The sequence below is a fragment of the Peromyscus maniculatus genome, chromosome 8 (assembly GCF_049852395.1).
Source record: "Peromyscus maniculatus bairdii isolate BWxNUB_F1_BW_parent chromosome 8, HU_Pman_BW_mat_3.1, whole genome shotgun sequence".
NCBI lineage: Eukaryota > Metazoa > Chordata > Mammalia > Rodentia > Cricetidae > Peromyscus > Peromyscus maniculatus.
In genome coordinates this window covers 73,005,001-73,028,376 of record NC_134859.1, presented here as the reverse complement: position 1 = coordinate 73,028,376, position 23,376 = coordinate 73,005,001, and the positions used below count along the sequence as shown (strand labels likewise).

Below are 23,376 nucleotides of genomic sequence, written 5' to 3'. Positions count from 1 at the left end.
CCAGGATAAGAAAGGAATTTCTCTCCATCAGCAAAGGCTGGTCTTAGCTGGAGAATGAATGTACTTTGACCACAACATTCAGAAGGACTCGGTGTCATTTTGTGTTGAGACTTTATGGTCATACACCACTCAAAAGAAGAATGAGCTTATGACAAAGATGCTTGAATTGGCTGTCCTAAAATACCATAAGGTACATGAAAATGACAGTATTAGTCACCTTGGATGAGTGTGCCCTTCTTATGGCCAGTCATTTTGACAGACATTATGGAGGCACTCTTGTCTGTCTGCTTCAGTGAACCAGAAGAACTGACAAGACACCAAACCACAGGTGGATTCAGTGTTTGCAATTGGCAGGACGAAGCGTGGGGCAGGCACATGACACACCTCCTCCTGTATCTCTTCAGCTATGATACATCTCTTCCATGAATATCCACATTACCCCAAACAAGCACGCCCACAAAGGATAATAGGCTGGCAGGTGGGCGGGTGGAGCACAGATGCAGATTCCTCCTGAGATCCTGCGTGAGGCCAAGAGCCCGTCTGCATTACTCACTGTTTTGTTCACTTATGTAGTGTAAATATTGATGGTTGGAAATGTCTAGAAAATTCTGCAGATGTTCCCATGAGTCACAGTGATTAGAAAAAGAGGAAGCATTTATGTTTATAGCACAGGGACCAAAGCTGTTGAGCAGAGTTAGAGAATGGAGGATGGTGTTAGAGTGACCTGTGAAGTGAAGGAACAGCAGCAGGGAAAAGGAGAAAAGCATTCCACAAAGCTAAGGTGCAGGCAGGTCCCGATCATGTCTTAAAGCTTTCCGTCTCTGTTCGAGTGGACACACACCACTCTGGGCTGCTCATAGTGCAAGAAACAAAGATGTCCTGACAAACTCCGGGATTGAAAGAGACAGTTTTCAGTAGGCGACTGTAGCTACTGAAGAAAAAACAAGATGATAAAATTTCGAAGTTTTGTGATAAATGCACCTGCTGAGCATAGTTTGTACTGATTCAGATCTGACACCAGAACAAGTCTATCAATGCGGACGAAACATCCCTGTTTTGATACTGTGACCCAAAATATACCCACTTACAGCTGGTGAGGTAGTCTTACAGGGACCAAGAGTACCAAGGACAACTCTGCTGGGATGTGCTGACTCACTTGCTTTGACAGGCAGTAGCATGTGTCCGCGCTGTTTAAGGGGGTGAATTTCTTCCCAGTCTGTCATTACAACAAAAAGACACAGATCGTCAAGGATATCTTTCTTAATTGCTTTCACATTTTATCCCAGTGGTTTGTGCTCGGGTTAGGAAAGCTGGCTTGGATAACAACTGTGGCTATTTCAGTTAATTAAAATTCACTTAGTTACACTAATTACTTCTCAAGTGCTCAGTGTTCTCATCTGGCTAATGGCAAGTACATTGAATAGTCAGGTATTGAACCATCCATTAGAGAAGAGTCTGTAGGGGGAAGGCGCTGAGTTAAGAGATTTGTGTGTGGATGATGACAACTAATTTTCAATGGCCATAATAGAAGCAAAACAGTTTTGTGTGTTGTGTGTACGCACACGTGTGCACCTGCAGATATGTGTGCGTGCATGTGTCGTCTGTCTTATGTCATCCACATTGATTATCGAGGCAGGGTGTCTTCATTGTCCTGGAGTGCTCAGATTAGGCCAGGCTGGCTAGTTAGTGAACCCTAGGGCTCCTGTTTGCCTCAACCCAGAACTGGGATTTTATGTGCACACCACCATATCTAGCTCTGTTATGTGGGTTCTTGGTACCAGACCCACATCCTCATGCTCAAAAGTCAAGTTGCCAACTGAGCTAGCTCCCTGGCCCACAAAATTACATTATTGATTCTGTTGATAGCATCTTGGTCAGTGTGTGCAAGATGACTTTATAGCATGGTATTGTTCTCTTACGTAATTTAAGAAGAGTCATAGAAGAAGTTTGAAAAATACCAAAGTGGAGGAGTGAGTGATGGCTTAGCCGTTAAGAGCACTCTCTGTTCTCACAGAGGACTGGGTTCCATTCTCAGCACCCACATGGAGGCTCATAACTGCCTGTAACTTCAGGTCCGGGAGATCTGCTGTCCTCTTCTGTTCTCTGCAGGCTCCTGTATGCACGGGGGGTACATACATACATGCAGGCAAAACGTTCATGCACAGAAAAAAGTTACAATGCTGAAATATCATAAAGTAGAAAACAAAAATAGCTTCCAGTCTTGAGGGGTGGCATTTTTAAGTACAATTTTTAAGTACAGGTGTACATTGTCATAAATGTACAGTGGATCAGTTTCCACCAACTAAATGTATATCTTTTTATCATTCTTTCTCCGTTCCTACATTCTTTCTCATGCCTGTTTGAATTTTCATGTACTTCCGAGGGTATTGAGTGTGTCTAGCCTGTGCTAAGCAAGCACTGATCTACATTCAACCTTGATTGTTGGCTTTAGAATCAAGGACTCAGAATGACATTTCTTATATCAGGATGCATATGAAACCAGTTTATCTTATTGTTGTTTTTGTATTGTTTTGGGGTAGGGTCTCACTGTGTAGTGTAGGCTTGCCTAGAACTCACTAAGCCCAGGCTGGCTTCAAACTTAATCTTCCTGTCTTAGCTTTCCTAGGTGTTTAGAGTATAAACATGAACACCTGGCTTGTTTCAGCACTGTTGATGCTGAATTAACCACTTGGTTAAAGCTTTTGTGATTGCTGGTTAATCCTTGGGTGACTTTTTAAAAATGTTTATTTCAAAACAGACTCTCACTATTTATGCCTGGCTGGCCTAGAACTTGCTATACAGACCAGCCTGGCCTCAAACTCACAGTCTTCTGTCTACCTCTGCCTCCCAGGTGCTGGGATTAAAGTCATGTGCTACCTACCACACGTGACTGTATTTGATATGCATGTATGTGTGATTGCAAGCATGTATGTGCACTAGGTGTATGCTGGTGTCTGAGGAGGAGGCCAGAAGAGGGTGTCAGGTGCCCTGGAACTGGAATTGTAAGTGGTTGTAAGCTACCCAGTGTGGTTCTGGGAACCAAACTTGGGTCCTCTGCAAGAGCAGCAAGTGCAATTAGCTGCCGATCCATCTCTCCAGTCCATGGGGTGATCTTTGAGACTATGTGGTTATTTTCTTCCCCCAAAGCTTTTCACTCAATGATTTTGATGGGGTTTTTGTTTGTTTGTTTGTTTTGTTTTGTTTTGTTTTGTTTGAGACTCTGTATCCCTGGCTGTCCTGGAACTCACTATGTACTCTAGGCTGACCTTGAACTCACAAAGATCTTCCTGCCTCTGCCTCCAGAGTCCTGGGATTACAGGCATGGGCCACCATGCCCAACTCTCCCAGTATTTTAACATCCACGTAGGCAGCATGCCTGAGTATCTTAATCAGCTGTGAGAGTTGCAAAATGGTGAGTTTAGAAACTTACTCCACTTAAAATTTGTAGTAGTCCTCTAGAAAGAAAATTTCATTTTTCATTTTCTTCTTAGATAAGATCTAATGTATTCAGCTTTTTTTTTTTTTTTTTAATACTGCAGGTGTTTTCATGAAATCTGTCAGTGGGGTTCACCACTGTTTCAGGACTTATAGCTATGACCGTATCTGCATAGAGTGCTATTGGGAGAAGTTGTACGGTATAACAGGTTGATCTTTTCCTTATGTTTGTTAAACTGAGACTTCTTATTGCACGAATTTTTCTTATGTAAACTTAGATAAAAATTATCCTACTTTGAATCTTTTTGATTAATTCTACTGAAACAAGACTTTTCAGAGACTAGGGCTACTGTGTTGAGGAATTTCCATTTACACTGGGCAAGAAAGTAAACAGTAAGTGGAGAGGAGGGTAACAAACACTTACGGTATCAAAACCCAGCCGTGAAAAGGATCTGTCTTAATGTGCTAGCCCACTGCAGTTTAACATATTGCTTACAACCTTCACAATAGAATGTGAGTGACTTCAGTTACACATTCCAGGAGACTGGCAGTCTGTTACAATCAGAGTCTGAACCTTAGAGCAGGCTAATTGACAGAGATGGGATGAAGAAAGTTGTGGATTTGTATTACACACTCTCACCTGACACTGTATCTGATCCCATACCTGCTGATTGACATCTTGAATGAGCTCTTTGAAGCAAGTTCCAACTTAATTAAAACGTTTGCATGGTTAGCAGTGATCTGTAAAAGCCTGTGATAAATATTGAATCAGGTTCACCTGCTGGTTGCTGTGAGTGGATAAGCAGCTGCTTTGTGCAGTTTAATCATGAAACTGGCAGCAGGGCACTGCTGTTTAATTTTTCCTTTTTAAAGAATGATTGAAAAGGTACAGTTACGTCACACTGTCTTAGTGAAGTGTGTGCTTATGTGAGATTTTGTACAACAGGCATTCGGTATCTGTTTAGATGGCTTAGGAAGCAGCAGATGGTCAGTTGAGTTAACAGTAAGCCTGCTTTTCATGCCTTACAGCCTGTATTATAATTCGATGTTAATTGGCCTTTTACTGCTGGCCCTTTAGATGCATGCGCGGCTTTTTAAAGAAAACCCGTGGTCACACAGACGGCCCCGGTTAAACAAAATAGATCACAAGAACAGCACTGAGTGTGAGAAAGAGGCTTGTAGGGAGAAGGAGGCTGCCAGGATGAAAGGGAGATAGGAGAGAGCCGGGGCCAGAGTAGCCAGTGTGTTGTGTACGTGAGTGAAACTGTCAAAGAATACATTTAATAAAAATGGTAATAGAAAAGGACAAGGGGCTGTAGAGGTGGCTCGGTGCTGAAGAGGGCTTCCTCATCTTTGAGGGCTCAGTTCCCAATGCCAGTACCAGGCAGGTCACAAGAGCCTGTAACTCCAGGGCAAAGGACACCCTTTTCTGGCCCTCCTCGGGTATCCACACACGAGCAGCAAATATTCATAAACACACAAACACAGAGAGATAGAAAATAACTCTTAAAAAAGGAAAAGGTTTTTATGTTTTTACTTGGTTAGATGGTAGGATTTAAGGTTTTGAGTTTGACCTCTATATATTTAGTGGATTTTGCAATGACTTGAAGAATTCCTTTTGATTGTCTTTTTAACCTGTAAAGTAGAAACATTTCCGTTTCTTAGCCTTATGCTATACTAGATAATTAATGGATATTAAAACTGAGGTGAGTTTAAAAGCAGTGGTCGGACCTCTGTTAAAATACCTGCTGTTGGCTCCACCTTGCTTATCCCTGTGCGAAGCAGATGTGTGTGTGGGGCCAGGTTGGTTGTCAAGGAAATGCCGTTGCCATTTCGTTTCCTCTAAAATCAGACAAAGTTTAGAATAAAGCTCTCACCCAAGTTAGTCATGGTTCTTTTTGAGCTCCTGATAACAGTTGTGGAATCACTACTTTAAAAACTGGTTTCCGGGGCTGGGGAGCTGGCTCAGCAGTTAGAGCACTGGCTTCCCTTCCAGAGGACATGGGTTCAATCCCCAGCATCCACATGCCAGCTCACAGCTGTCAGGTCCAGGGGGTCTGACACCCTCACGCAGACATACATGCAGGTAAAACACTAATGCACATAAAATAAGAATAAAGAAATGATTAAAAACTAAAAATAAACAGCATGGGTGGCGCGTTCCTTTATTCTATTGCTTGTGGGGCAGAGGCAGGCAGGTCTTTGAGTTTGAGGCCAACCTGATCTGCATGTAGTGACTTTCAGGCCAGTTGGGACTGTACAGTGACACCCTGTCTCAGAAACAAACAAACACCCCCCACACACACACACACACACCTCCCTCAGTTGGATGACCTTGAACTTCTGAGCCCCCTACCTCTCCCTCCAAGGTTGCACAGTTACAGGAGTATGTGTTGGAGGCTCAACCTAGAGTTTTGTCTATGCTAGGCAAGTACCACACCACAGTCCTCCCCTCCATATATTGTTTACTACTGTGATTATTAACTAGAGTAGTCTTTCCTAATTCTCTACTTAAAGTTTCATATTTTTATCTCTACCTTCAACTTACTTGGACTTTATGGAGAGAGTTACATTTAGGTCATACTCGTTCAACATTGCTATCTTGTATATATGTACGTAAAGTTCTAGTTCATTTTTATGTAAGTATATATTTTTCATTGGTTGGGAAACCCCTTATTAATTGTCTATTCTGTTGAAAGACTCAACATAGTTTCCTCACTACTAAATCAAGTTGGGCATGATGGCTCATACCTGTACACTCAGCACTGGGGAGGCTGAGGCAGGAAGATAACTGTGAATTTGAAACCAGCTTATGCCAATAGTGAGTTCCAGGCCAGCTTCTACAGAGTAAATACCCTGTCTCAGGAAAAAAACCCAACAACAATGGGGCAAATCATATCCCTTGTGTAACAGTCTTAATGTTTTAAAATTCCTCTAACATGCATACTTAGACCCTTGCTGGGCCTAAAGATGTTTTATTAAAGATTCATTCATTCATTCATTCATTCATTTATTTATTTATTTATTTATTTATTTATTTATTTATTGGTTTTTCGAGACAGGGTTTCTCTGTGTAGCTTTGCGCCTTTCCTGGGACTCACTTGGTAGTCCAGGCTGGCCTCAAACTCACAGAGATCCACCTGCCTCTGCCTCCCGAGTGCTGGGATTAAAGGCGTGCGCCACCACCGCCCGGCTTAAAGATTTATTTTTAATGTATATGCATGTATCTATGTGTGGGTACAATGCACATGAGTGCAGTTGCATGCAGAGGCTAGAAGAGTTTATTAGATCTCTGGAGCAGGAGTTACCAGGCCATTGTGAGCCAACTAATATGGGTACTGGGATCCAATTTCGGGTCCTCTGGAAGAGCAGCAAGCACATCTCTCGAGCCCCCAAAGAACTTATGTATCTTTGATTTTACTGGGTCGCCAATGTGTTCTCCAAGGTGGATCTGTCAGTTTGTGCATGGGTCTGTCTTGTATGAGAGCTGTTCCATATTCTTTCCAACACCCAATCTGGTGGGCGTAAAGGGAAATTGTGGTCTTAATTAGCACTTTCCTAACTACTGAGTTGGGTTAGACATTAGGTTGTTAATCTTTTCGAGTATTCATTGGTCTTTCCGCTTTTGTCTAGTTTGATTTCCCTGTCCTAGCTATCCACTATGTTTGCCTTTTTAAAGTGTAGTTAGCAAAATCTTATATTTTATATACCTTTACTTATTTTTATGCATTGCAAACATCTTAGTCTCTGCCTTCCTTTTACCTTAGTTATCTTGGGAGGCATCTTCTTTCTGCTGTTGCTCTTTTTTTAATTTTAATTTAATTTATTTTTTATTTACTTATTTTTTTTTTTGGTAATTCTGGATGTTGACTGTTGAACCTAGGCAAATAATCTTCCATTGAACTATAGCACCCAGACCTTTTAAAGTTTGACTCTGAGGTAAGGTCTTGCTAAGTTGCCAAGATGGTCTTGAATTGGTTTGCAGTCCTCCTGCCCCAACTCCAGGGGTAAGTGTATTGTAGAGGTTGTAGGAGTCCAGGGACCGACGGGAGGTATCTCCTTTTTCTGGTTTTTTGAAACAGGGTTTCTCTGTGTAGCTTTAGAGCCTGTCTTGAAACTCACTCTGTAGCCCAGGCTGGCCTCGAACTCACCAAGATCCACCTGCCTCTGCCTCCCCAGTGCTGGGATTAAAGACGTGCGCCGCCGCTGCCGCCGCCGCCCAGCCGAAAGGTGTCTTTTTAAATAGAAGTTTTACATATTAATGAAGTTACATTTTCAATTATTTTTGCTATTGGCTTATTATCTTAAATCCTTTCCTGAGGCTGGAGAGATGGCTCAGCAGTTAAGTGCACTTGTTCTTGCAGAAGATTCAGGTTAATTCCCAGCACTCTGGATCCAGGGGATCAGATGACCTCTTCTGACCTCCCTAGGCAACAGGCACACCTGTGATAAATGTAAATACACTCAGGCAAATCATTTGTACATATAAAATAACAATAAATAAATAAATCCTTTTCTAAGGGGGTAGGTGGGTTTAGAGGTTTGTTCCTATAATACCAGCATTCTGGAGACTGAGGCAAAAAGATTAACTTTGGGACCATTTTGGGTTACATAGAGAGAGTTCAATGTTAGCCTGGGCTACAAAGTGAGACTCTGTCTCAAAAAAAAAAAAAAATCTCACATTTGAATCACATGGACTTTTTTTTATTCCCTTCCTCCCTCCCTCCCTCCCTCCCTCCCTCCCTCCCTCCCTCCCTCCCTCCCTCCCTCCCTTCCTTCCTTCCTTCCTTTCTTTCATTTTTTTTTTTTCTTGAGATAGGCTTTCTCTATATATCCCTGACTGTCCTGGATGGAACTCACTTTGTAGACCAGGCTGGCCTCAAACTCGCAGAAATCCACCTGCCTCTGCTCCTGAATACTGGGATTAAAGGTGCCCAGCGATTTTATAGCCTGCAAAGCCTGAAATATTTATACTCTGACCCTTGAACTACGTTTGCTAGGGAAACAAGTTTGCTGACTGTTGCTGTAAATCGTTTCTGATGGAAAGATCCTCCTCTCCACTCCTTTGTTGTACTTAACATGGATCTTGATATAAAGTCCTTAATTCAGACAACAGGCTTAAGTCATTTATGAATTTAAGTATATAGTTTATCCTAGGAATATTTTGCAATTGCATCAGAAAATTAAGGCACACACAGAACTAACTAGAAACAATTTCTTAATTCATGAAACTGGTATTGGTAAACTCTCCAGACTACCCCTTGTAGAGCAGTTAGAGAGAGAGGCCCTCTTTGTAGATGAGGCTGGTGACCCCTGTCATTGTCTTCTACTTGGCTTGGTAGAACCAAGATTCTAAAGTTTCTTGACTGAATGGGTGAATGAAATGGGATACCGAGTGTGAAGGGCCTCATTCAGAGACAGCTTTAATAAGTGGTAATTATTAATATTGAACCTTTCAGTATATATATTTGTTGCTTGCAGATAAAGTGGCTCAAATATTTGCATAAGATGATTCTTTGACTTAAAAAAATAGTAAATTATCTCATGCTTTTGCTTTTAAAGGGTAGTCATTTGATTATTGAGTACCTTTATCATATTTAATTTACTTTAAATTAGAACTTAAGTATCTATCAGGCTTTAAAAATGTGATATTGGGCTACAGTAGTTTGTGTGGGGACACTGGGTCATAGTCCTCCAATGGAAACAGTTTAAGTTACACTTACATACTCAGGAAATGAGTTATGCAAAGAAATGTGAGTTGCTGTACTTGAGGAATTTGTAGTGGGTTGGAAAAATAGCTATGCATGCTGAAAGCTAGGGGAAATGTGAATTACTGGTTTTTTTTTAATTTATTCTCCCCTCCACATAGTTGGCTCTCTCTCTTTCTTTCTCTCTCTCTCTCTCTCTCTCTCTCTCTCTCTCTCTCTCTCTCTCTCTCTCTGCAGGGGGAGAGAAAGGGAGAGCACACAAGCACACACACACACACACACACACACACACACACACACACACACACACATATGCATGTTTTCCAGACTGAGTCTCAAACTGTCTCCAAACTTGCTATGTCGCTGAGGATACCCTTGAACTCCTGATCCTCCCGCCTCCACTCCCCAAGTGCTGGGTTACAAGTGTATGCCGCTACACCTGGCTTAAATACTTATTTTGTTCATAATAAATATGTTCTTTTTGGCCTGCTTTGGGGATTCCATCCGTAGCCTGCTTTTAGAAGTTATGTGGTACACACAGTAGCAGAGTCACTTAATGAATTCCCATTTTCTCTGTGGTCCTGTTGCTAGATGTTTCAATGTATGTAACATCAACCAATGCCATTTGTTTCCTGCCCCAGTGTTGACAGTGAAATTAACTTCTCTTTCCTAATTATCCTTTTCTAAAAATATTTCATAGCCTTGCTCATTTTATTTTTCAAGTAATTTTATTTTTCAAGGAGTGTGTAGGGAAAGTTTGGAGAGAGCTGTGATACTTAAGTGGTTGATGTTTTAGTATGTTACATTTGGGGTTGCTCATCACAGCTTTGTGCAAGGAACAGTGGAAAGACTGAGCAGCTGACATTTCTCTCAAAATCAAAACTTGTAATCCTTCTCTCTTTCAGAGAACTTAGGTGTATCTTTATACAATAGGACAAGAGAGAAACTAGACATTATTGAACACATGGAAAATTTTCTAAATATTCTTGGTTGCTTGCTTCCCATTCCCATTGAGAATTTTTGAGCAGGTGACTCCTGTCCTGTCCACATGTGTCCCCTGTAATAGTCTTTAAATGATACTTTGCTTTTGCCGCTATGGATCTTGGATTTTATTGCCTTTTGTTAAAGTGAAGGTAGTTTCTAGAAGTGAAGAGGAAACCATTTTAACAGAGCTTGGTCATAACTCATTGACATTTACAGGTTATAGAGTTGATAATTTTGGGGGAACGTGTGTTTTACCTGTTGTTGGTCTTTAATATGCTGGATGAGAGTTAATAGTTTTAAATTTTATTTTGTAGTGATAAAAATTCTATACGTTTAAAGAACAGTAGCAAAAAGCAACCATTCTATGAAAAAATAAACCTATTTGCTAGCCAAAGAAATAGCTAGCCAGAGCTGCAGAGCGGCCTACTTTTATTCATCTGATGGCTTCAGTACTCTTAAGTCCAAAGGTTTCAGAGAAAGGCCATAAAGTAGCAGCTTATTCATGGGTCAAGGAGTATTCTAATCTTCTGTCATTGCTGTTATCCAGATCCTATCTTGTGTTTTCTTTCAGCGTTGAAAGTTAATAATTTCAATACAAACAGCTCCTTTTTGTTATTAGATAAATGCTTATTTAAAATCTTTTATTCTGCTGTCATATCTTCTATCTTCAAATATGATTTTCTCAGATCTTTTAAGTAGTACCCTCAATGGAAGATCACTTTTAAAGAAATTATTATTTAGTAGTACATGGGAACAAGACATGAGTGTCTTAATTTCAGTCTTGTTTTCCTTGCTTAAGGCATCTGCCTTGATTTCGTGGATGCATAATTATTTCAGATCACTTTAAAAATTAACAAGCAAAACACTTTTCAAATGAAACTATCTGTGGCTTATACTTTTCTGAATTAATGATGTAAAAATTGGTGGTGTCTAAATCTATCCTAGTTAAAAAAATATGATCATGAGCTTTTGTTAATAGAGCTACTATATAACATTTTCAGAGAGAACTGAGTTATTGATGCCAAATTCACCCATCTTAAAATGTAAAATTTTCAAATCAAAATAACAAGTTGTAAAACTATTATAGTAGTATTTACTTTTTATTTGAAAATAATTATATGAAGGTGTTTGCATATATGTGAAGGTCTGTAAGTTAAATACTAAGGTATTTGTGGTAGTTAATTTACCTTATGTATTTCTGTACTTTCTTTTTTGAAAGGGAGTCAGGAAAAAAGGTAGATTTAAAAGAAGTCCGTAGTAAATATTAAGTGAAATTAATGTTGAAAAGTATTCCCTCAAAAGGGAGTTTCCTAAGCCTTGCAAGCCATTTTAATTTTGAATTTTTTTAGGGTTGTATATAATATATCCATATAGGACAAAATGATCTAATGGGCCTAGCAGTGTAATAGTCCAGTAAATTCAACAGCGTTATAGGAAGAGAAAGAGTATAATTGAGTAAAAAGTCTGAAGATATGAAAAAGTAAACTGGTTCTGTACTGTAGTTACCTTAGTTCCTTAGTATGTTAATTAACTAACGTGGTCACTACAGACACCAAAAAACAATTTAGTGCAAATATCATGATATAATTTGCATTCCATTTTCTCTGTGAGTATAAGTTGTTAGATATTGCAACATATGTAACATAAACCACAAGTCAGCTGTTTCCTGCTTCACTGTTGACAAGGGCCCCATTCATAACTTCTTTTATCCTTTCAGTGAATAAGTAATTATTCAATATAGAAGGCAGGATATTTGGAACTGGCTATTTAATGTGGCAGCACTCTGTAATGAAATCTGCTGTTACTGGCAACCTGAGAGGGGAATGTAACAATTCCAGCATGACTGTAACTTTATCTGCTTTGACTGAATGTTTATTTGGCACATCAGTGAACCTTTTATCCCCGTGAGTGACAGCTCCAGAAGGGTCACATTTACATCCATTCTATCATGCATTGTAATATTTAATGGCGGACAAGGTTGAGCGAGACGAGGAGTAATTTGAACTTGCTTTCCCACTGAGCAGAGGCTAAAAGACAGCTTGATCTCCAGTATTGTGGTGTAACATACTATGACTTAGCATTTGTTTATGAAGGCTAATCTTACTGATTACAGTTTTTAATGCAGTAAGTGGAGTATTTGTTCTGAAAAACCGAATCTTTCCAGTGTAAATTCTTCTAAATGAGTGCGCTGCTCACCTTTTCCCTCAGTGATTGGTTCACAGCATTTCTATTAAATGAAGCTTTATTCTGTCTTGTTTGGTGGAGGACTTGAAGCTTTGAAGGGGCCGTTAGTTAAGAATCTGTGAGTTTTCATAGCATTAAACTTGCAAAAAAAAAGGGGGGGTGGAGGGCAGAATTTGGAGGCAGGAATTCAAATCAGGTAAATTTTAGACTATTTCTGAGGTTCCTTTGCTGTGTTAAAAAGATGTTTACATGATTTCATTTACGATACTGAATTACTAGTGAGCTTGTCCAGGGTGAGCTATTCTGGTCACAGTTTTTCTGGTGGGTTTTCATTTCACACATGTAATTGGATTTCAGACATACTTGTTCCATGCAAACTACCTGTTTTTACTCACTGTTGAATGTTGATATTTCTGCATTCATTTTCATGCCTTTGCTAGAGAAGAATTTCTCTTGACTCATTTTGTAGTGGTGCTTCAGATTCAACTTGTTATGTCTACTCTTATGCTAACCATTTTTCAAATACTTTTTAAAAACACAGAATAGTTAAGCCGTGCTGTGAGAAAAACTAGCAGTTCTGTAATGTCACAGTGACCCAAGAGAAATTGAAATGGTCTTCCAATGTGTTGTCCTATCATTTAAAAACTATAATTTTATAAAAGATAAGTGTTAAGATGTGCGTTAAACATTTGGACTTGACTATGTAAGAAAGAATGTAAAGATGGAAGTGTTGTTTATGGCTTTGAGAAGATGGAGAACTAATTGTGTGTAGTGTGTAGTCTCTTCGGTGATGCATTTAGAGACTGTACTATCTGAAAGCGTCTTGGACCCTCAGGATCCTTACTTAAGGGCTTTGATCTGAGAGGTGTTACAGCGTTTGTTGTGTGGTAGCCCAGACAGTTCCTGTTTTCTTTTCTTCTTTCAGCTCGATGGCCTGTGTTCTAGGTGCTGCTGTTCTACTAAGCAAGGACACAGTGAAGACTCTGCAAACACTCTGAAGAAAGATCACGGGGGACAATCCAAGAGACCCAAAATTTATTTTGGGACCCGCACACACAAGCAGATTGCTCAGATCACTAGAGAGCTCCGAAAGACAGCTTACTCAGGGGTCCCAATGACCGTCCTTTCCAGCAGGGATCATACTTGTGTTCATCCCGAAGTAGTGGGCAACTTCAACAGAAATGAAAAGTGCATGGAGCTACTGGATGGAAAACAGGTGAGTAAAGTTACTTTGACGTAGAGAAAAAAAAAACAAGGCTGAAAAGATTGAAATTTCTTGATACGTGTTCTTTGTATTTTTCTAGTGATCATTAAGTAATATGAAAACCAAATTAATTGCTAGCTTTGATATTTCTTGAAAAATATTTTACCATAAGAAAATCTTAATTCACATTTAAACTGATAGATTTTGGTTTTTAAAACTTATAGATATTTAATTCCATGACATTAATTTCTGTTGTATTCATATGTAATGTTTTTCTTTTAAATCCGTCTACCCAAAGTAGTTGCACATGAGTGATGTCAGCTGAGGGGATAAAAATGTTTTAAGAGTATTATCTAATTAGATCTAATCATCGTATTTTATATATTTAAAAACTTCAAGATAGTTTAAACTGAGCAAATTTTGAAATTTTTAACATTGAAATACATGATTGTTATAATTTATAGTTCTAATTAGTACAAATTTTTTAAAAAACATATGAGATTATTAAGTTTAAAACTGTTATACATGGTTTTACATTTTTCTAGGGAAATTGAAGTGGTATGAATTTTTAGGACAGGTAGAATGAGAGAAGACATGCTTTTGTAAACACCATTTTAATACTGGACAATATTATTTTGGGAGTCTGTGTTTGGTGTAGCTAATTTGCTTGAAAATTTGAAGTTGTCAGTATGAGATTGTACTCCGAAATAGTCAGTGAATCGGTATATAAAGTGAACAGTGATAGTAGTGTACTTTGAATTTTTTTGTCTTCCTATTACTTTATCAGAGTTGATTCTACACAAAAGACTGACAGTCCCAAGAGCTTTGTCCCACTGACGGATCAACTCCTACCGTAGAATATGAATGAATGATCTTTCATTGTTTTTCCTTTCTCGGGTTTTTTATTTTAACCAGATGAGACTTTACTCGGGTTTTGTTCTTTTTTAATGCCTATTCAAGACATATTTTAATAGCTATTTAGCTTTATGTAGTGTAAGTAAGGGGTTCAGTGAACGAGCTAGAGTGACTTGTTCAGAGCAAAGAAGAGACTGTAGAATTATTCACTCAAAACCACTATTGAAATTCTATGGTGTTTTTGTTCCCATTTAAGTTCTTTCTAAGTAGCTGAAGAATTCTGTGGAATCTCTTCACTGCATATGTTTTAAAGGTGCCCAAGGAAAAGGTTTTTGTGGTAAACTGCAAATACCATGTTTAAGTAAACCTCTTCCCGTGAGTGACTAACTGCTCTGCTAAACTCAAATGCTGGCTGCCATCGTCATTATATATTTTTAAAACGTTTTTTCACTTGTTCTTCGCAAAATGACTATGCATTTATAGAAAATATATGAGTTAAAATATATTGGTAACAGCAATGAAAAAATTTAAGGCAAATAGTCTTATTTTGTATAATGTTCTAGAATCCTGCAGGACTGTTTGTGTTTGATCTTTATTCTCAGAAGTTTGGATCATGTAAAATAACTTAGTAGTCTTGGATGTTCAGAACTTTCCATTGGCTTGAAATGAGCAACTGTTTTGTTTTTGAATATTAGTGATGTAAGTAAGCAAAGATAGCTGCTTGTGGCGTGCTGTGTCCTGGCTCCATGTCAGAGTGCTTAGCTCCTGGGTGCACACGAATGCTCTTTCTTGTTCCCAAGCCCTCAGAGTAATTTGGTATTGTAATGAGGACCAATTACAAAGTCACCATAGGTGTCTGTGTTTACTACGGCTGGTTTACCAAAGAGAAGCGATAAATAGATAACTGACATTGAGGGAAAAGAGTTTAAAGTGTGATAACACTCCAGCCGACAGATGCCCTCCTGGCTTCTGTTACATGGATCAAGGGATGAGCTTCGGGCTTCACTATCAGTCTGCACAGAGCTGTCGTTCTAAGAGCCCTTAAAGGGTAAACTTTCTGATTATTTGGCTTGATCTGAAGGTACATGTGTTTTTGTTCACAGTTTCTTTTAAAGCGCCCTCCATACTGGAAAGACAGTCTGTTAAAATTATTTTTTTGTTTAAATTAAGAAAAGAAAATTGAAGTTGAGCCTGGAAGGCAAATTCTTTCAAAAGTTGTAGATATAGACTATCTTGTTTTTTAAAAATTCAAATGAAGCAGCTGAGACGGCTCAGAGGTTAGAAGAACACGAGCTGCGTGCTCTTCCAGAGGATCATGGTTCAATTTCCAGCACCACATGGCAGCTCACAACCGTCTGTAACTCCAGTTCTAGAGGATCTAGGCCACCAGGTATGCACATACATACATGCAGGCAACACACATTCACACATAAAGTAAAAATAAATAATCCCTTTTTTATTTTTTTAAAGAAAAATATCTGGGTATTGGGTGCACACTGGTAATCCCAGCCCTTGGAGGCTCGTGCAAGATTGCAGATTTAAGGCTAGGTGGCTGCATAAGAAGAGCCTGCTCTCCCCTCACCCAGAAAAGAAAAGAAAGAAACACACAGAGTAACTCACGTACATGGATAGAAGAGGCAGAGCTAGCCCAGTTATGACACGTCCTGTCATCCAGCTCCTTCTGTCCTCTAACCGTTCACGGAAACCACTGAACAGTTATCTGTGTATTTTGTCAGAACATTTAAAAAACATTACTAGAGTGTATATGCATATTTATTCTTTAAGCAAGGGCACGTTACACAAACTTAGTCATCCTTTTACACATTTGGTGATTATCTTTCTCATTATAACATCATTAGAGAACCTAACAAAGGGCACACTCACTTAAAAGGGTGTATCATTTGGTTTGCTTTGAAACAAGGTCTCATTATGTAGCCTTGGCTAGCCTAGAGCTTACTCTGTAGGCCAGGCTGGACTCAAACTCAGAGATTCTCCTGCCTTTGCCTCATGAGTGCTGAGATTAAAGGCATGTACCACTGTACCTGGCCTTAAAAAGGGTGTATCTTTTAAAAAATTACTTAACATGTCTGCTGTTGGTCATAGAAATTGAGTTTAGCTACAGGTTTTTTTTTTTTTTTTTTTTACTATAAAACTCTGTGCCATGTATCTAATTTTTATTATCAGTGTACATTGATGATAAAAATCAGAATTTTGAGGTTATGGCAAATTGCCCATTATTCAAAGCTTCTAGCACTTTTATTACTCAAGGCTTAAACTTTTGTTAAATGTTTTTGTAATGTGACTGTTAGTTTCATATATTTTATCTATTCTTTTGTGGGAGTCTGTGGGAGACCAGCTCTGACCTGTTCCCACCTATCAAAAGGTTCTTAGTTGGAGGAAAGAGGAGTGAGGAAATATCAGATAGACCTAGACAATGAGGAGACACAGTATAGCTTCAGGAGGGCCTGGGTCAATACCCAACAGCTTAGAAGCTTATTCAAAAAGGCTTTTTATAATATGCTCAGGGGAGAGGCTAAAGATCTCCCCCTTGCAAGATCAAAGTACAATGTACAGCCAAGTGTAGACCCTTCCAAACACCTGGTAAACATGCCCGTGGTCAAATCATCCCATTATGCAGCCCTGCTGGGCAAAGCAAGCTCAGATTCTCTGACCTTGGGTAATTTGGGCCCCCTCATTCATTCGCCTATTTAATTAACTTATTATTTTAGTTGAGAATGTTGCTATGGAGTTAGTTCAGTAGACCTTAAACTTACTATCCCCCTGCCTCAGGCCCCCACGTGCTTGGATTGCAGGCACTGCCACCATGCCGGGCTAATTTTATGCATCTTGGATTTTTTTTTTTTAATGTGTGTATATTGTCATGAGCCTGAATGCACACTACATGTGTGGAGGCCAGAAGAGGGCATCACATGGCTTGGAACTAGAGTTAAGGTGGTTGTGAGTTGCCATGTGTGTGCTGTGAACCAAACCCAGGTCTTTTGCAAGAGCAGTAAGTGCTCTTAACACCGAGACATCTCTCTTGCCTCTGCTTTTATACAGTTAAAATTGATACATGACATATTCATACTTGGGGTGAGTTATCAAAATTTTAATTTATTAATACTTATATTTTTTTTTACTTCCAACAACATAATAGCAAAGACATTAGTAGATAGCAGCAAAGAAACAGGAATTGCTGTGGACCCTCCATTGAATGTTCGTACCAGGACTGGAGATGGTGACTCAGGGGTAGAGTGGTTGCCCTGAGTGCGTGAGGCCCTAGACTCAGAGTCCAGTACCACACACACAAGGCTGTTCATTCAAAGACATGTTATACCTGGACAGAAATTATAAACAGTACAAATCAAAACCAGATTGTGTTTTTCACCTTTAAAATATGCAGAGATGGGGCTGCGGAGATGGCTCAGCTATTGAAGTGCTTGCCTTACGAGCATGGGGACCGTCTAAGTGCCTGGTGTGGAGGAAACGAGTTCAGTTCTGGCACAGTAACTCAGTGTGCATGTATGAGCAGCAGCGAAATGAGATTTTCCTGATAGCACTTTGTTTTTATCTTAATAGTGGGGCATTTTATAGAGATGCAACTTTCTTTCTTTCTTTTTTCTTTTTCTTTTCTTTTCTTTTTTTTTTTTTTTTTTTTTTTTTTTTTTGGAGACAGGGTTTCTCTGTGTAGCTTTGCGCTTTTCCTGGAACTCGCTTTGGAGACCAGGCTGGCCTTGAACTCACAGAGATCCGCCTGCCTCTGCCTCCCCGAGTGCTGGGATTAAAGGCGTGCGCCACCACTGCCCGGCTGAGATGTAACTTTCTATACATGTGTATAGAAGAAATTTGAGATACACGAAGATGTTAATAGTATATGTTTTGAATAATATAATTTGGAATTTGGGGGGTACTCTTGTGTTTTATGAGTAGTATCCCTCTTTATTTCCCCCCCAAGATGGTCCTTTATTTCCTTCTCCTTCCCTTCTTCCCTTTTTTCTCTACTCTGCCTTTCTTGTTTCCTTACTTCTAATATTGTCACGTGGCTTAAATTTGAAAAGAGACAAGAGAGCAATAGAAATTTTCTCCCTAGGCCTGTCACCTAACTCTGTTCTAAAAGCAACAAGAGACACCGTTTCTTTGTCCATCCTTCCAGAAACGCGTCATGGCCAACAGCATGGCTACATCAAACAGTTGAAGAATGTTTTTCTCGTTTATTTTGTATTGAAAGTTCTTTCTCATTCTGAGCCAACTACTACAGTTTCTTTAAATGGTTTTGAATATCGCCTGTAATCCCAGCTACTTGGGAGGGTGAAGCAGGAAGATCACTTGAGCCCAAGAGTTCAAAGTCAAATGGGTAACATGGTGACATTCCTATGACTTGGCAGGAAGATAAGGTTGCGATTATACATATAGAAGTATTCATTTTCTCTATAAAATCTTAGCTTCTGGTTCTAGTAATCTTTTTAAGGTTCTGAGGTAATCTTACTTTATTAATTCTATTCCAAAGTTGGCTCATACTTCAGTTATGTCTGTCTTTTTTTCAGGGAAAATCCTGCTATTTTTATCATGGTGTCCATAAAATTAGTAATCAGCAGACATTGCAGTCTCTTCAGGGGATGTCCAAAGCCTGGGACATAGAAGAGCTTGTCAGCCTCGGGAGGAAACTGAAGGCATGTCCCTACTACACAGCTCGGGAGCTGATAGATGATGCTGACATAATCTTTTGTCCCTACAACTACCTCTTGGACGCACAAATAAGGGAAAGTGTGAGTACATATGAAATTAGAGCTCTCCCCACTTAGGAGATAGAAGTGATGAATGTAAAAGCTTTTAAGATGTTTTTTGTCTATTTTCCTCTGTATTGAATTGATGGAAACAGAGCACTGAAAACATGTCCTAAGGTGAATTAAGAGGTGACTTCTAAACCCAGTTATTTTAATTTCCAAAGTGATAAACAGTTACGGCTCTAACTGAACTGGAACTCTAGTGTGTCCCTCAGACTTGATGAGTCACTTGGCTGGGATGGGCTGCCTGTGATGCTTTGTGGTGTCCCCGGTTCTATCTCTGAGATGCCAATAGAACCCTGACAGTCATCACTGTCAGAGACATCGCTAGACATTGCCAAATGTCCAAATTTCCCCGGGGGAGTAAAATTGTCCCCATTGAAGACCATTACATAACCATTGTTCTCTTCATTCATGGGGTTAAGAATTATTTAAAAACTTTTCTCTGGGGAGAAAAAAATAACTGTTTTGAAGAGGTTACGTTAAGAGAATATGTACCAGGAAAGTTGTGCTTTGGGAATTTTTCAGTAGTGAACTTTACATTTTATTTGTTTGCCTGGTTCTTATAGAGATTATAGTTGCTATAGTAAGACAAAGGGTAAACAATTGGGCGTAGCCAGTTACTGCTCTCTTTAGGTGTGACTGTACAGTTCATGTTAGCGTTCTGTTTCTTTCTGGGTTTGTTGTTGTTGAGACAGCGTTCTGTGTAGCCCAGATCAGTCTTGAACGTGTTACAGAGCTGAGGATGACTTTGAGCTTCTGGTCCTCCTGCCTCTCCTGCCCACGTGTCAGGAGTTCAGGTGCAGGCCACCGTAGCCAGCGTTTGTGGTGCTAGGAGTCAGACCCAGGGCTTCATGCATGCCAGGCAAGCGCTCTGCCAACTGAGTCATAGCTCCAGCTCCAGCTTTTTAAGTTCAAAATTAATAGGCATTTACACTTTCATATATTTTATTTCATGTGTATGAGTGTTTGCCAGAATGTAGCATATGTGTGAGGTGACCACAGAAGCCAAAAGAGGGTATTGGATCACCCATAAACTGAAGTTACAGTTTTGAGCCCTCATGTGGGTGTTGAGAATTGAACCCAGGTCCTCTGGAGGAGCAGCGAGTGCCCTTAGCCACTGAACCATCTCTCCAGCCTCAATAAGGCATTTTATTTACTACTGACCCACTGCTCTCTGCTGCTGTACCGTTTGTTGGTTAGCTCTGAATTAGGCACCAGATACAACAGTGTTAATGAGGGTAGCCTTCATAATGTTACTTTCCTTCTGTCATCCTCCTACTTGAAAAGGTATTTCTCCCTTTGTTCTGGGTGGAGTTCCATGTTCAAGATGCTCAGTAGTCTGACATAGAACTGCCCTTTCAGCCTTTACTAAAACTCCCGAGTGGAACCCTTGAGTACACCTTAGAACTGCTTAGGGATTCCTGTGTTTCTGTTTAGATGACACCTGCTGAAATGCTCTGCCTTGCTCCTGTCCTCCTCGGAATCCCTGCCTTTTAACCTCAAGCTATTTCTCCTCCATATTTCTTTTTCAGTCACTTCCAGACTTGTGCATGTTATTACTTTCTCAAAATAATTTATTGGAGGTTACTTTAATAAAATCCCCTTGTTTCACTACTCAGGATTTTCAATCGCAAGTTACACAAACCTAACTTGAGAAGAGCTTAAACAGAAATAGTGGGCTTTCTCTTCATTATGATGGCTTCGTTCTTAGGAAGTCCTGTTCTTGCGGGACCCAAGAAAACCACAAGCAGTTAGCTAGTCTGGAGGAAAGAACATGAGCGTGCATGCATCCCTCCAGTTACTCTGTTTGGCCCAGCTTGGGTGGCATATCCATTCCTAAATCTGACCCAGTTTCTAACCACAGAACTTTGGAATACTTTAACTGATGAGCCTGGTTCTGAGCTTTATTTTACCCTTACTGTGAGAGACAAGATGTCACTTGATCTGCAGATTAGTAGTCTCACCAGCGTCACACTGGAGAAGAGCAGTGTTCAAGATAAAGGGTCATAGGTCAGGTACAACGGAGATGGACATATACTGTGCTACTTCATGTTAGTTCTTTAGGAATCATTGAATCTGCATTCTTGTTTCCCTTCTAAAGGTTTTCTGCTCAGGGGTAGGGACGCAGCTCATTTGTTCGAGTGCTTGTATAGCAAGCCTGAAGCCCCGTGCTTAGCCACAGCACCATACACACACACACACACACACACACACACACACACACACACACACACACACACACACGCGCGCGAGAGTGTTTGGTAGTCAGTGTTAAAATGCTTCTTTACTGTATAATTGTATACCTCTATAGCCAGTGGTACCTTCATCCATGCTCAGTTGATAGGCACATGCTCATTGAGAGGTTGGTTGCCAAGTGTTCTCAGCATGAAAATGGTGAGCTCTCTGGTATAGAACTGGTATCTGGTAGAGATTAGTGCTTCTGAAGTTGTTTTAAGGCTTGGGTATCAGTTCTTTAATGTAACTTGCACAAGCAATATTGGCCTACATTGTGAATTTTCAAATGAAATCTTTTGCCTGCTGCTGTTAAATTCATTTTGCCAAATGTTTTAATAGAAAATTATTTTATCTTACAGATGGATATAAAGCTGAAGGAGCAAGTTATCATTTTAGATGAAGCGCATAACATTGAAGAGTGTGCTCGGGAATCGGCAAGCTACAGTGTAACAGAAGTTCAGCTTAGGTTTGCACGGGATGAGCTAGATAGTTTGGTCAACAGTAATGTAAGGAAGAAAAGCCATGAGCCCCTACGAGATGTGTGCTATAACCTCATTAAGTAAGAATTGTTGTCTGTCAGTGTAATTGTTTGTCTTTCTGTGTTACATCAGGGTGTTTTCAAGATAGTAAACTTAGGGACTAAGATGACTCAGTGGTTGAGAGTGTTTGCTCTTCTTGCCCAACACCCACATCTGACAGCTCACAATCACCTATGATTCCAACTCCAGGGGATCTAATACCTTCTTCTGGTTTCCTTGGGCACCTGCACACAGGTGGCATACATTCACACAGATACATATACATATACAAGTGTAAGTTAGTAAACTTTGACTAACCAGGCTATTTGGGAAATGGGTTGTTGTTCACCAGTTTAACTTTTTTTTTTAAAGCTAGTCATACTTTCTGTCTTATTCAAAAGTCTAATGAAAGTAATGACTTCTAAAAGTTAATAATTTCAAGAACTCAATTTCTTTTTTTTCTTATTTATTTATTTATTTATTTATTTATTTATTTATTTATTTATTTATTTATTATGTATATAGTGTTCTATCTGCATGTATCCCTGCAGGCCAGAAGAGAACACCAGATCTCATTACAGATGGTTGTGAGCCACCATGTGGTTGCTGGAAATTGAACTCAGGACCTTTGGAAGAGCAAGCAATGCTCTTAACCTCTGAGCCATCTCTCCAGCCCCAAGAACTCATTTTCAATCCAGTAGAATAATTAAATAACAGAAATTAAGAATTTTAAGTTCAGGCTAGAGAGATGGCTCAGCAGTTAAGAGCACTTAACCGGAGTTCAATTCCCAGCACCCACATGGCAGCTCACAGCCATCTGTAACTCCAGTTTTTTCACACTGACACACATTCAGGTAAAATACCAATGCATATAAAAATGAGTAAAATCTTAAAAAGAAAGAAAAGGAAGTTTTAAAAATTTAAATTCTGGATCAGAGTCTTTTGTTTTAGATTTATTTTCTTATTGCATGTGTATGAGTGTTTTGGTCGCATGAATTATGTAAGTGCACCACATGAGTGCCCACTCAGGTCAGAAGAGGTTATTAGATTCCCTGGGATTAGAGTTATAGACAGTTGTGAACCACCATGTGGGTGCTGGGAATCAAACCCAGGCAAGAATAGTGTCCTCGTTAGGGTTTCTGTTGCTGTAGTGACATATTATGACCAAAAAGCAAGTTGGGGAGAAAAAGGTTGATTTGGCTTACACTTCCACAATATAGTCATCACTGAAGGAAGCCAGGACAGGAATTCAAACAGCAGAAACATGGAGACAGGAGCTGATGCAGAGGGTATGGGGGAGGGGGCTTCTTACTGGCTTGCTCAGTCTGCATTCTTACAGAACCCAGGACCACCAGCCCAAACATGGTACTACCACAATGGGCGGGGCCCTCCCCCATCAATCACTAAGAAAATGCTCTACAGGCTTGCCTGCAGCCTGATCTTATGGAGGCATTTTCTCAATTGGG

The 23,376-nt window shown here is 39.8% G+C and overlaps 1 protein-coding gene across 1 annotated transcript in view; it reads left to right on the top strand.

The window, feature by feature from the left end:
* Brip1 (BRCA1 interacting DNA helicase 1) overlaps window positions 1-23,376 on the top strand; it is a 147,507-nt gene that overhangs the window by 27,719 nt on the left and 96,412 nt on the right. The window contains exons 7-9 of the mRNA XM_006983228.4: window positions 13,237-13,527; window positions 18,915-19,136; window positions 21,752-21,951. Coding sequence (XP_006983290.1) covers window positions 13,237-13,527; window positions 18,915-19,136; window positions 21,752-21,951 — 713 coding nt within the window. The remainder of the gene's footprint in view (window positions 1-13,236; window positions 13,528-18,914; window positions 19,137-21,751; window positions 21,952-23,376) is intronic.